Source organism: Artemia sp. Qi Xiang Cuo, chromosome 2 (genome assembly GCF_049724085.1).
Source record: "Artemia sp. Qi Xiang Cuo chromosome 2, ASM4972408v1, whole genome shotgun sequence".
Lineage (NCBI taxonomy): Eukaryota > Metazoa > Arthropoda > Branchiopoda > Anostraca > Artemiidae > Artemia > Artemia sp. Qi Xiang Cuo.
The window spans coordinates 7035120-7049178 of record NC_142795.1 but is presented as its reverse complement, the minus strand read 5'-3'; the positions used below and the strand labels follow the sequence as shown (position 1 = coordinate 7049178).

At 34.0% G+C, this 14059-nt stretch overlaps 2 protein-coding genes across 3 annotated transcripts in view; both read left to right on the top strand.

Annotated features, from left to right (window-relative positions):
- The window catches only part of CkIIbeta (casein kinase II subunit beta), a 40638-nt gene extending 28260 nt beyond the window's left edge, over positions 1–12378 (top strand). Inside the window, exons 5-7 of the mRNA XM_089098921.1 lie at positions 4536–4725; positions 10903–11039; positions 12222–12378. Coding sequence (XP_088955047.1) covers positions 4536–4725; positions 10903–11011 — 299 coding nt within the window. The 3' untranslated portion in view covers positions 11012–11039; positions 12222–12378. The remainder of the gene's footprint in view (positions 1–4535; positions 4726–10902; positions 11040–12221) is intronic.
- Positions 1–14059, top strand: part of LOC148954853 (pyrimidodiazepine synthase-like) — a 317734-nt gene that overhangs the window by 222049 nt on the left and 81626 nt on the right. The gene's annotated exons all lie outside the window — the stretch shown is intronic.

Here is a 14059-nt window from a genome sequence, read left to right as displayed (position 1 = left end):
CAGAATAAATACGACTATTTTACAAGATGCAATTTTTACTACAAAAAAATATGATTCACAACTTTGTGTAAATGGTGCTACATTGCCTACTTATAACTAAATTCTTCTAATTTACAAAATATTTCTTTCCTCTTCGACGATTTGTTCATCAAAATAATAATTTATTTTAGAAATTAATCCTTTTAAATGTTTAAAAGCTAGTCTCCATTTGGTAGATTGTGCCATTCTGCCATCTTGCAGAAAAAGCAACGTCGAAGGTTGTAGTAGCTGCAAACTGCTAATACGGAGCCGGAAAAGAAGTCTCGATTGAAATAAAATTTTGCAGATTGGCGGTGTAGATATGCAGAATCTGCCAAATGGAGACTGGCTTTAAAAAACGGACAAGGACTGAAATTTTATTGAAATCAAAAGTCTTATTCATGATCTTCACTTTAGCTTTATTATTAATATACTCTGCTTGTCCAATAAGTGTCTTAAAACCTGATGGGAGAATACAGGTTCATAGAAACATACATCAGAAATGTCATTGCCTCTTATTTACTCAATTCATTAAGGACTGGTATTTAAAGACGTTGAGGAGAAGTAATCACGCCAGACTAGTCCAAGCTAATGATAGGAATGTTAGTGGTAAAGTGTTATGAAGAGATGGCCTGAAAATTTTGAGTTTTATAAAAGGTACAATTGTGATGACAATCAGAGTGGTAATACTAATTTGAGGGATTCATTTAGTAAGGAGGTGTTGGAGATAGTATGAAAGGGATTGATATTAAAATAATTGGAAAGGATTAATTGATTAATGAAAAGGATTAGTATAAAAGTAGTACGACTGCAAGTATTAATTGTATGCTAAATGTGCTTTTGAAATATAGTGGTTACGAAAATAAAGATCTCATACTGAAGATTAATTAGTAAGGAGTTAGAAAGGGTATTAAATGGATTTATATTAAAATATATGGTAAATGAAACAAGGTAACATAAAAATAATACGATTGCAGTCAATGATAGTATTTGCATACTCATATGATAGTATATTGCAGACACTGGTTGCGAAGATAGAGAACGATGCTGAAAATTATGAATAGGATTTTAGATGAAGGGGAAGTCGAATGTCAGGGATTTTGAAAAATTGAATTTCAAAGGATTGGAGATCAAAGTGGATGCAATAGTTAAAGAGGTATTAGCTTGACTTCGGCAGGAAGCAAATTGCTTGGAATGATGAATATTATTGGATTACTATATTTTATAGGTAAAGTCTTAAGGAAAGAACGGTGTAGTTTTTGAAAAGAGAGATGATGGAATTGCCAAATTTTCCAACTCGTGGTCCTCGCTTGACATCCTTGAATGGAATGGGGAAGGAAGTAGGAAGTCCATGGGACGAGGTGAAGAGTGAATATATGAACAAAGTAGGATGGAGATGGAACTTTATAGCAGGGTTTTTCAGCATTATTCAGAAAAAAACGAGTTTGAATGGGGGGGGGGGTAAGAAAGAAAGATCTTTGATAATGTGCTTTAGTTTCAAATACTTTACAAAGTGGTTTAGGAATAACGGAAAATATTGAAATAAGATGGTACAATTGAAGTTCTTTCAAAGTCTAAATTGTTTGGCTTCCATTATAACTAGCGATATTACAAGGGTTACAAATATTTAGACTGCCATTTAAAAAATAGTTTTGGTTTGACTGTATCCAAACAAAGAAACTCTCTGAAGTAAAAGTTTTCGTTAACAATTAGTGTACAAACAACTAACAAGGTAATTATAGGAATACGGCAGTCGATGCTGTTTGGTAAATAAGGATCTATTTGGGGCTTTAGGGACGTCTTCAGCATTGGTAAAGTTGATATAACTGTAAATGTTATGCTAAATAGTATTCAAGGGGGAGAGAGGAGGAGTAAAACACCGTCTTTTGAGTGTAATTTTGAGAAAACAACTTCACATCTTTGTAATTTCCTGGATATTGACTGAACTGTGTTGGAATAGATAAAAAAAATTAGCTTGTATTTTTACATCAGTAAGTAGTAGTCCTGCTCATTTGATCTACTGTTGGTCGATGAACTCTGACGAATATTGACAAGGAAAACAACGTAAGACGTTGGTTAACGGATATGTGAAAAATTTGTACTAGTGAATATTCGAGGCATCAAAAATCGAATTGTTCAATATGATCAAAACTTCAAGATAGTTTAATATTGCTATGATGAAAGAATTCATGTAGTTGTTTTTTTGTAACTAAAGAGGATAGCTCTTCTTCTCTGTCCCAACTTGGTTTCAGTCACTTTATGGGAAATTCCAAGGGCTTAGTCGTTTCCAAAAAAAACTCTTTCGTTGTCTGGGCTAGCCTTTTCCCTACTGCCCTTAAATAAGTGGTTGAACCCATATTGGGACAGACAAGAAGAGCTGGTCGGTATTTTGACATAAAAGCATAAGACTGTGACCATTTTGTAATGGTAGCAGTCTTTTTTATTTCATCTGCTGGGCGATGAAATCAACCAGCAGTCCTTCTGATTTCATCTGCTGCTGGTCGATGAAATCGACCAATCGACAAAGGAAAAAGTCTAGAACCTCAGTTACACTGATAGCAAGTGTTTAGTGAAAAGCTGGAGCTATTGAATAATCGACGCTCGAGTTATCCATTCTGTAACAGCAAAACTTTGAGCTGTGACAGTCTGTGACATTAAATCAAAAACTATAAATTTTGCAGTAATGTATTGCTAAAAGCCGAGTTATTGAGATTCGCGGGCGTATAAATTTTATTCATCGAAGTCGTTTTGGTTACAATTTATAAACAAGTTTCATTAAATGCCTAAAATTTGATTTTATAAAATTTTATAAGTTATTTGAATCATCAGCGAAATTTTTTCTGTTTTTGTAATGCTGGACATTACCTAAGTTTAGGATAAAATAGAATGTGCCAACTATTAGCTTTATTTTTTGCTTTAATACAATAGCTTTAAGCCAACATAGTGTTCTTTACTGGCATCCGCCGAGTACCCATCTAAGGGGAAGACCCTGGAACAAAGTGCTGCGCATCTATCATGCAGACCTGGATTAAAGTGCTGCACATCTATCATGCAGACCTGCGTAGCCTTAATAGCTACATGTCCAACCTGAGTGTGAGGGCTTGGTATCTGCGGTAAACTTGAGGGATGAATGGAGGCTCTTTTTTAATGCCCTGGATGTCTCTGGCGACAAAGACAGAACTAGGGTAAGATAAAGCGGAAATGAAACTCCAAAGTAACAAGACCAAACCAGTAAGATACATTAAAAATGTCTGGTAATAAAATATTGATAAATAAAATGCTGCACAGATAAATTAAATGATCTCCGTTACGGAAGTGAAACTCTGTTGAGATGAAAGTCGATTAGCATTCTTTCTAGTTAGTCTTTTATTATACGTAGTTGCCTAGTTGTCTTAAAAGTGAGGATGACTGTCAGTGTGAAAGTCGGACTGTAGGCATTCCAGTCCAAAGTCTGTGGTAAGTATATCTTGTCTTCTTAACAAGGAAGTTAGATGAAGCTAATTTCAACCATCTTCAGAATAAGTGGTGAGATAGAAAAGATTGATTTGTTCAGTTACGCCCTCATTCAAGGGCAGATTTTTTGTTGTCAAACGCTTCTTGTAACGATCTATAAGTAAGGACGACTCGGCCCAATACCAAACACAATAAGCATTACCACTTATATTCAAAATAAGTTCCGATGCAAATTAGCGTATTTAAAAAAAGTTCTGACCTAGATAAGATATTTGAAAATCTTGAAATAAGTGCATAAAGTGTCCTTCCCCAATGCAAATAAAAATGGTTTGTCATGGAAATTGACTTGGGTAAAATAAACTTAAATTTAAGACAGCTCATAAGAAACATCCTGTGTTTCTTTTCGAACCTAAAAATAATTAATGTAAAAATATGGAAACGATTTGTAAAAATAAGTGAGAAAAGAGTCCCTTTTATAAAGTATGCATTAAAGATAAAAAAAAATACATAATAATAACTTATTTACATAATTTAAAGTATAACAAACAATCCTATAAACCAATTAAGAATCAAAAGTGGACCAGTCCAGTTGGATAGAATGTAATTAGAATCTATGTAATCTATTATTATAAATCTATGTAAATCTATTCATGATTTTTTAAAAAAGGTCAAGCAATTACTTTAAAATCTAATCCTCACTAACATTTGTTAATGCCGTTCAGTTTTACTCTAAGTTAGGTTTTAAATATATTTCTATAAATATGGATTTATGTTTTTCTATATAATTTTGTGTGTGTGTGTGTTGTATAAATATATACTTTTTGTTTTAATATGTTTTTTTTTGACGTAAATTGTATTTTAGTATATCTTGAATTCATATCATATAATCAGTTGGGAATTTATTGGCCTGTCTCATTACAAGGTTGAAAAATAACCCCTGGATCCTCGGAATCGGAATTCTTATTTCTAGAAGGCTGTAGCTTGATGTGTGCTTGAAGGAATAGGCTATTTTTGCTATGTTTGTATATCTTTCAAAATTGTCATCCAAAAAATTTCTATTTTAGGTTTATCTGACGTTCCTGGTGAATCAATGGTGAAGTTATATTGTCCAAAGTGTATGGATGTCTACAATCCCAGATCCACTCGCCATCACCATACTGATGGTGCCTATTTTGGAACGGGTTTCCCTCATATGCTTTTTATGGTGCATCCCGAGTATAGACCTAAGAGACCTACCAACTCCTTTGTTCCAAGGTAAGCTGCTAAGGATGTTTTTGTTTTGTTTTCTTTAAATCTAGGACACTTCGCCGAAGGCTTCCAGGAAAAGGCAGCGGGAACAAGAAAGTTATGCCAATTTGAAATTACTATTACGGTTTTACTGTTACCCAGGCTCCTTATCTGCTCAATAAAAAAAAATGAAAGAAAATTGCTGTAACCTCTTCCTCAGTCAGGACCCGAATCCACGACCTCTTGCTTACTAGGTAGGTGTCTTTACCGCTGAGCTACGACTATTCATGGAAAAGTTTAATTTAGTAAACCTTTTATATACCCTTGCTGTTCAGAGAGATAATAAATTGTAATAATTTTATACATAAGAAATTTTTCGAGGGACAAAGGGAGGGCTATATACTATAGAAATATACACTGAAATCAAGCGCTTTTGCTACTCATATTAATAATTATTTGAAAAAAACTGCGTTTTCTAAAGAGTTAAAGAGGCTGAGTTACAAGGTCGAACCTTAAAACGTACAGGGATTAGGAGGCACAGTTGAGGGGGCTGCCGCCCCCCAAACCCCCGCTTTCTCATCCTGTAAATAAATAAAAAAAGTTTTTTAAAGTGAAAGTAAGGAGCGACATTAAATCTTAAAACGATCAGAAATTATTCCGTATATGAAAGGGGCTGTGCCCTCTTCAACACCTCACTCTTTACGCTAAAGTTTGACTTTCTTACAACTCTTTTTTTTAAACAATAAAAACTTTAGCGTAAAGAGCGAGGCGTTGAGGAGGGCACAGCCCTCCTCAGCCCTTATAAATAAAGCAGAAAACAGGGGTCCCTTACACTTTTTCATATGTTCTACGTTAATATTTATGGAAATATACCACCTTTGAAACCTCATCGTCAGGCAAATAGGTGATCCCAAAATTGCGAAAAGGTATTATACTCCCTGTTTCGCCACGTTTGCTCGGGTCAAATTGGTTTCCCTGATATTTAAGGTTCTTTTACTTCCTAAAATCTGTCAATTCAAGATTAGGTTCTCTTGTTTTAAAACTTTTAAAAGTGGAAATGAATACACCCTCTACATCTGCAAATAGGAAAGAAATGGAATCATTAAAGAATAGGAAGGAAGATATACAGTGAATATCATAAGATATATGTCACAATATAATATTACAGAATCTTTAATAATACTTTGACTTGTCCTGTATTTTGCTTTTTGTGGCCCGCTGATATCAATACTATTTTTAAATATAAATGAGTGACCCCACTACCAAATCAATTAATAAACAATCCATAATATTTCAATAAATCAAGCATATCAAAAGTTTAGCACAACAAATTTAATCTTCAAAATCCGTTCAAAATTGCATGCAACTGAAAAGCACAATACACGGGGCTGTTAGAATAGCGCTTGGTTCAACTATGAGATTGAGCATCGTATGCTGGGTGTGGGGAAAAAGAGGGGGATAGGTACTGCAATATTAGTGGTGTAGCTGGCTGAAAAAGCCGAGTGTATACAACATCCACGTTCTTGTCCACCCAAAAACTTGTTTAAACTATACTACTGTTATCTGCAGCAACTCATTGCTGATAATTTTAATAAAAGCCGAACACCAGTTCTTAATTTTACGTTTGTGTAATTACGTTTGCATATGTATGGGTATTTTAATTAACACTATTCCAATTGGTTTATAGCACATATTTATCACTTTGTCAAAAACTTTAACAAAATGAAATTCCTTTTATTCAAACATTCAACCTTTATATCTAAGAAAAAAATATACAGTTGTGTGATTGCCAAAGTTGATTTTGAAATTGTTATAGGCATTTTCGAAATGAAACATGGAATGATAATTTTGAAGATTCGATTTTTGATGAAAATTAATACATGCATTCGACACCAGGACGGCTTTAAGACCAAATCGGAATGTCGCTATTTGTCTAAAGACGATGATCTTAAGGAGTAGAATTTTCAAAAGATCGAGCGTTTGACCAATAAACAAAAAAATTTGTTTATTGTTTATTATGTATTGAGTAATGTTTTAAATTTAACCAAGGAGCGTCTTGGCTAAATTGTAACTTTTCTTCTCTACCGCTTGAAGAAAAACCTGCCATTGAAGACTTGGGACAGGCACTGGCCACCTTTACTTTTTTTCATTGAGTGATTAGTGTCCATTATAAAATAATTAATTAAAAAAACTTTCCGAAAAATAAGTTTTTCAAAGAAAAGTAAAGGTCATTTTAAACTTAAGCTCAGTAGATACAAATACCTGTTAAAATTCAAACTCAAAAGGACCAGAAATTAATATTAAAGAATAAATGAAACTCAAAACGATCAGAAACTAAATAAACAATCATAGCAAAAAACATACAACAAGTAATAATATAAATGAATAAATAGATCTTAAAGCTAGTAATGCTTCGATTGAATATAAAAATCAAACTTAAAACAAAAAAAAATAGTTTTGCTATTAAAGTATAAATGAAACTTAAAACGAACAGAAATTAAATAAAAAAATCAATGCGAACAAACATACTATATATATTAACGGAAATGAATAAATAAATCTTAAAACGAGTGAAAGTTAAATTGAATATGCAAATAAAGTTTGAATCGAATAAAAATAACTACAAACAAGTGTTTGGGTATCGTCTCACTGCAGAAGCCTAAAACTTACTGCGTCATTGGCGCTTTACTGAAAACGAATTACATTACGAATGTTTTCTTTTGTACTTAATATTGAAAATAAATATTAAAATTACAGTAAAATTTTGAACTGATGAGCTTTTAGTAATTAATATCATTATGCATCAAATATTCAGTTTAATTTATTAGTTCTTTTCAAGATTGGTCAAGACAAATATAGTTTCACTACAATCAAAATTTGGATACAGCCCCCTTCTTCAACTGTAAAAACCTAAAGCCTGCTGCGTCATTGGTGCTTCACTGAAAACGAATTACTCGTATATTACAAATTTATTATTTTCCAGTTCTTACAGCATTGAAAATGAAAATAAAAATTAAGTGAAAAATAATCTTGAACTGATGGATCTTTCAACAATTAATATCATTATATATCTAATATTCAATTTGATTTTGTTTATACTTTCCAAAACTGTTCAAGACTCATATAGTTTTGCGATTTTTTTAACTCTGCCATTTTTTGTAACTAATCGTGTTAGTTTGTTATGAAAACATTCTATGGCTTCTAGGCATTTCTATTTGAGCGGAAAACTGCACCTCAAACTTTGTGGAAAATGCATTTTCTTGCATGAAACATCAAAGTATAATAAAATGTCAAGTTTCGGAGTGTTCCACCTCTCGCAAGCAAGTGCCATTGATATTTTTGAATCCGCATGGTCAATTTAGGGGGTGGAGGGTAGGCTAATTCTCGTAGCAGCCCCATTCCGTCGTGGCGTGGTTGGATGTATGGATGTGGTTGGATGGATGGTATGGTTGAAAATTTTGATTGGATGTGTTCGGGGGAATGATGGGCGTAGGGGGGGGGGGGCTAGTTGCCCTCCAATCACTTTTGACTATTAAAAAGGGCACTATCCCTTTGAATTTCTAAATAGTAACTTTTCTTCTCTACCGCTTGAAGAAAAACCTGCCATTGAAGACTTGGGACAGGCACTGGCCACCTTTACTTTTTTTCATTGAGTGATTAGTGTCCATTATTAAATAATTTCCCGAAACAAGTTTTCAGACATCTTAAAAACACATTTCGGATTGGGTTTCTCACAAATGTTCTAACACATCTTTTCTCTGAAGGATATTCATGCCCCTTGACTCCTTGATCTGGACCCTCTCTTGCCCCCTCCTCCCTACAATAAAAATGTGGAGCTCCTGCTCCTGCTACCTGGCTTAGTAGGCTATTGAGCTTTAGTGAATAAAGCTGTGCTCTTATTTTATATCTTATTTTTTCAAACTATAAGCAGACGTAGCTATGTAGATCATTTAAGCATCTTTTTTATTAGCTATCTGGCGAATGTATATTGAAGGAAAGTCGAAAATCTATTCTTACTCTGTTACAAAGTGCTTAAATAATAGCACACTTTGGAGTTCATTTTGAGAGATCAGGAGAACACTAGGGTTCCATAATTTCTATATAATTATATATTGAACATTTAAGACAATGAACGCAGTGGCGGATCCAGGGGGCGAGGGGGCGCGCGCCTGCTAGCGTAGTCTAAAGTAGTGTAATTTACTTAATTAACTCAAATTTGCATTAATTAAACTTGCTCCTAACGCAAGTTTATCGGATCAACCTATTTTGCCCCCCCCTAATTTTTTTCGGATCAACCTATTTTGCGCCCCCCCCCCCCAATTTTTTTTCGGATCAACCTATTTTGCCCCCCATCCCACCTCCTAAAATAATCCTGGATCCGCCTCTGAATGAACGTAAGAGACAGTGTCAAAAGTTTGGTGTATGACCTATTTGGAAGAAACAGAAGAAACAACGAAACAATCACGATGACAGCTTTTTGACCCGGTCGACGTTTTCTGTGCTTCTTAGGGGGATTAGAAGTTGGAATCATCTAGATAAAAGTTTTTAAAAATAATAGTGATATTTCTTTTTTCAAGAAAGAAATAAAAGAAATCCTTTTGACTAAGTATGAAATTTAGTTCTTTTGTTCTTGTTTTAGGGGGATGTAAATAAATAAGTGAGTACCTTATTGTGGCCTCTCGGGGTGTGTTTTTAATAGTATTGTTGAATTTGTTTGTTGTAAGGTTTGTGGTGCAGATTAGGTCGTACTATTGGTTTATTTTTTTTTCTTTGTCCTGTGTTATTTTCTAATGTATTTTTGCCACCCCCTCGGACAAGTTTTTTTTTACTTCTCGGGGTGGCTGTTATTACTGTGTTTGTTTTCTTTGGTTTAATAAATATATATCTCTCAGAATATATATTCCCATGGCTGTTTCAACACCCCAGCGCTTTACGAGTGTATTTTAACTTTTCATAACTTAAATGTAATGTAAAAATCTCAAAATAATTTACTTAATCATATCAGTCGAGAAGGTGCCATGAAAAACTCGTATCAATTAACTGGGGCGTATCTTTTTTATTATTTGGTGACGTTAACCATTAATAAAAATTTTGTTATTATATTCATAAAATTAATGGGTATAATTATCCTCAAGAGATAGTAAGTATCTCAGGTGTCAGGATAGTTGAAAAAAAAAGAAAAAAAAACATATTGCTTGTCGCATACATATTTCAAAAATGCTGGGAGCTCGAAATGAACTTTTTCAGGGGAATAAGGCAATGCCCCAGCATCAACAAGGTCTTTAAGACTTTCTTCATCGTAGTTAAACTATGGTTAGTAAGGTAGTCTTACTTGATGGGACGATTAAGCATAATGCAGTCTTTTCAAAGAGTTCTCCACTTCAACTCGTATGGGGAGGGGGGGGGTTATCATTAAGATTAGACATTCATGTCCACCCAAACACTCACCTCTGTCACGGATAATTAATAATTAAGTTTAAAAAAAAGTTGTAACCTTAGAAAAAAAAGATAGTGATGAAAATGATGATGCCCAATTGCAAATTCCAGCCTATTTGATTGATGACGTAATTAAGATCATAGTTTAAGCTATTTGTTGTTTTAAACTAGACGTCCAATGGTGATGTTTGAAATATATTCAGTTTTATTGTCCTGTCTGTCAATCTAGGTTTGATTGGCTAAATTTGGAATTATTTCTGTTAATTGAAACTGCTTTCCAATGACCGCAAGTTTACCCTTACAACAGTGTTTTTATATTCAATTGTTTCCATCTGTTGTTTTGTCTATTTAGTTACTTGGTCTTCTATTAGTGCTAATTTTCCTATGAAATAATCAAAACTTTCCTTAAAAATTTGGCTAAATTAATTTGCTTAATACTTTAGAAAAGTTTTTTCTATTAGATAATTATAAGGGCCAACAGGCTAGTGGCATCCCTCTGGTGATGTCTCACTGGGACCGTATTATCTTCCTTTTTCACAGTTTTTGGCAATTTCTTTTATCTTGAGGCTAGGAAAGCTTTTACGGGAACATCCTTGTTAAATCGTATGTTTGTTTTAATATCAAGAAGGGAAGATGTTTTTAAATTTTTGGCTTTCTTTTTTATTATTAATTCTTCTTCATTATTTTGACTTTCAGCAATTTTTTGCCAAATCTTGAAAATCCCTTTCTAATGTATAAAGCTAATTTTAACTACCTCTTTTTTTCCAGGTTGTATGGCTTCAAGATCCATCCTCTTGCCTATCAAATTCAACAGCAAGCTGCTTCAAGTTTTAAAGTTCCAATGAGGGGAGTTAATTATGCTGGGGGCAAACGCTAGACCCATTGTTTACTTTTTTTAATCACAGGTAATATTCTTAATCTGATGGTAGTTCTTTTATGGTACAATATAATAATGCAGCATAAGAATGTGGGAATAAACAAATAAAACAAATAATTTAAATGATTTATAATTTAATATTATAAATTATGATATTAATTTATAAATTATAATGTTATAAATTATAAAAAAAATAATAACTAAATTATTGAATAATAGGCTAATTAAATAATTTGAAACGAATAAAATCAATAGATTTTAGTTATTCGAAAGTCGGTCACGATATATTTTTGGGTAATGGGAAACTTATCTGGATTCTTTTCCAAACTTTTTTCTTCGGAAAGTATTTTCTAGTAAAATTATAAAGAACATATTATTTGAAGATATTATTATAAAGAACCTAGTCGATAAGCTGGTATGCTAGACTTGAAATCGTGTGTCTGTGAGGACAGGGTTTTGAGTCCCGGTGTCGCTGATTATTAGGTTTAGAACAGGGATCAGTGGCGTGACTCTGTAAGATCAGCTAGAGTCGACCAGCTCTAAATGGGTACTGGAGGAATCTGGTAGGTAAACAGGAAGGGTGTGTTCATACCCTTCCTAAGCCCCCGACGTCTCATTAAGCCCTCAACGTCCCATTGTACTTCCTGGCTAAAGGCCACGAAAAGGAGATCAGTACCCCCCAGTTTGGACTTGGGGTTTGGACTGTCCAGTTTGGACTGGATAGTTTGTCCATATAGACTCTCTGTATCTGGACTATGAATCTAGTGCTGCATTCTTTTCCTTTTTTTAGTGTATTATTCAAATATTTGAATTAACTGTGTTGACAAACACGAATTTTGTGTTTTTCAACGACTTTTAACGTACTTTTTACTACTATTTTTTCCTATTTTTTTTTACTAATTTTCAAGAGGGGTTATACATTGTAAAAAGTAAAAAAGGCAAAAGTAAAAAAGAATTAAATAAAATAAGAAGTAAAACTATTCTTAGACCAGTGTTCCCCTGGTTATACTAACCGTTTTGCTATTAAATTAATTTTTTTTGGAGACATGCAAAAAGCCATCAGCTATTAACATGTTCAGTCATGGGACAGTATAGTTCCAGCCTAAAATCTCTCTCTCTCTCTCTCTCTCTCACTTTCTCTGCCTCCTTCTTTCTTTTATCCCTTGAACTGAAGATTTTAAATAATTATGCAGCCTTTTCTCTCTTGCAGTGAATTAAATGCCAACTGTCAATGCTGTTATGATGAGGATTCAAGGGAAGTAGATGTCCCGAAGTTTTAAGGACTCCGAATGTATTTTGTTTTCTTTTTTTGAACTTCATGTAAAAATGGCTCTTTTTATGATGAATATATTAAACCCATATTAGTACTTAATATATCGTAAATGTTAAAATACTCCTTCCGGGTTGACATTCTTTGATTTCTGTTCATTTAAAACTATAGTATTTTATGATAAAACTGAACTTTAGTTGAGGGTTTAGTTGAACTGAAATCTCTAATTGAATTCAGGAGAATAGGGCTATTGTAATTTTTTTAGAAACTAATTTAATAGATAAAAATAACAACCCATGTTTTTCCAACCATAGGAATTAAAAAATATCTTAGGAACATATTAGAAAGAAAGGAAGTTCCAAAAAAGAAAAGCTGAAATATGATTCAGAAAAAGAATAAGTATTTTTTTCTGTTAGAAAGTATTTTTAGGAGTACAACAAAGTAACTCAACAAAAAAGTGGCTAAAGCCTTCCTTAACGCCTAAATTATATATAGATGTCTCAACATAGAATTGAGACACCATCAAAGAAAAAGACATATTTCTAAAAGAGAAAATAAGTGAATTACGATTGAAGAGCACTATTAGGAAGCAACTGAACGTATATAATTGATGACCCACTTTTGTCTAACCAATTTAACTTAAAGATATCAGTTTTATGGCGACCTATCAGCGCAAAATCTTTCCCTCAGGAAAGAACACTAAAGCTTTTCTTTGTCGTAATGTTCTGTTGAATAAAAAGTTTACGGAAATAGGTGTTCGGGAAAAAGGAGGAGTATTGAATGGATGGAATTGGTGCAGCTGGTGAAGACGACTACTGCTGCTACTTGGATTAAGCATCCGCACTATTTGTGTTTTTCAGAAAAACAGAAAAAAACACAGAAACAGGTGATCTGCTTCTGCTTTATGTCCTGTTTCTGTGGAGAAAAAGCTGATATTTGTTTCGCTTATCTTTCTCTTTTGTTAGGATGTCGCACCCTCTCATCTATACTGGTGAAATTATACACTGCAATTCCCCAGCTAGCGTAAAGAAACCGCTATGGAATCATCGCAAATTTACTAATCCATCTCTTATCTAATCGATCACATGCGCATACGATACGACCCCGACAGCACAGGTGATTCTGAAACCTATTAAAGAACCTTGACACAGCACAATTTTGTTTTTGCCACCAAAAGATGTTCAACGACGGAGTATGAAATAAAAGGAACAAACTTTTCTTTCAAATACAAAAGCACAACTGCTTCGAATAAACTAAAAGTTCATAATTCATACAACCATGTCTGGATGAATTACCAAACAACCGTGTCTACCAAAACTACTACAACTAACAACTCACCGCAGCACCAAGCTGCCCGAGGCCAACACAGCTACATACGCTCCTCCTCCATCCCAATCTATTCAAAGCCTCCCTTTTTACACCCTCCCAGGAAGTTCCCATTTCCTTTAAATCTTTCTTTGTGACCTCCTCCCACCCCAGACGAGGACAACCTGCTTTCCGTTTAGCCCTAAGCGGTTGGCCGAAAAGGACAATCTTCGGCAATCTGTCATCCTTCATCCGCAGGACCTGCCCTAGCCATCTTAACATTTCTCTCCTTATAGTCCTAGAAGACGGAATTGAACCACATTTTTCATACAGCCTACTGTTTGAAATACGGTCAGTCAGCTCGGTACCCAGAACAATCCGTAAGCAATTTCTCTGGAAAGCATCTAGCAAATCTTCATCTGCTTTTCGGAACGCCCATGCTTCAGAGCCATATTTGACGACTGTCATCACTG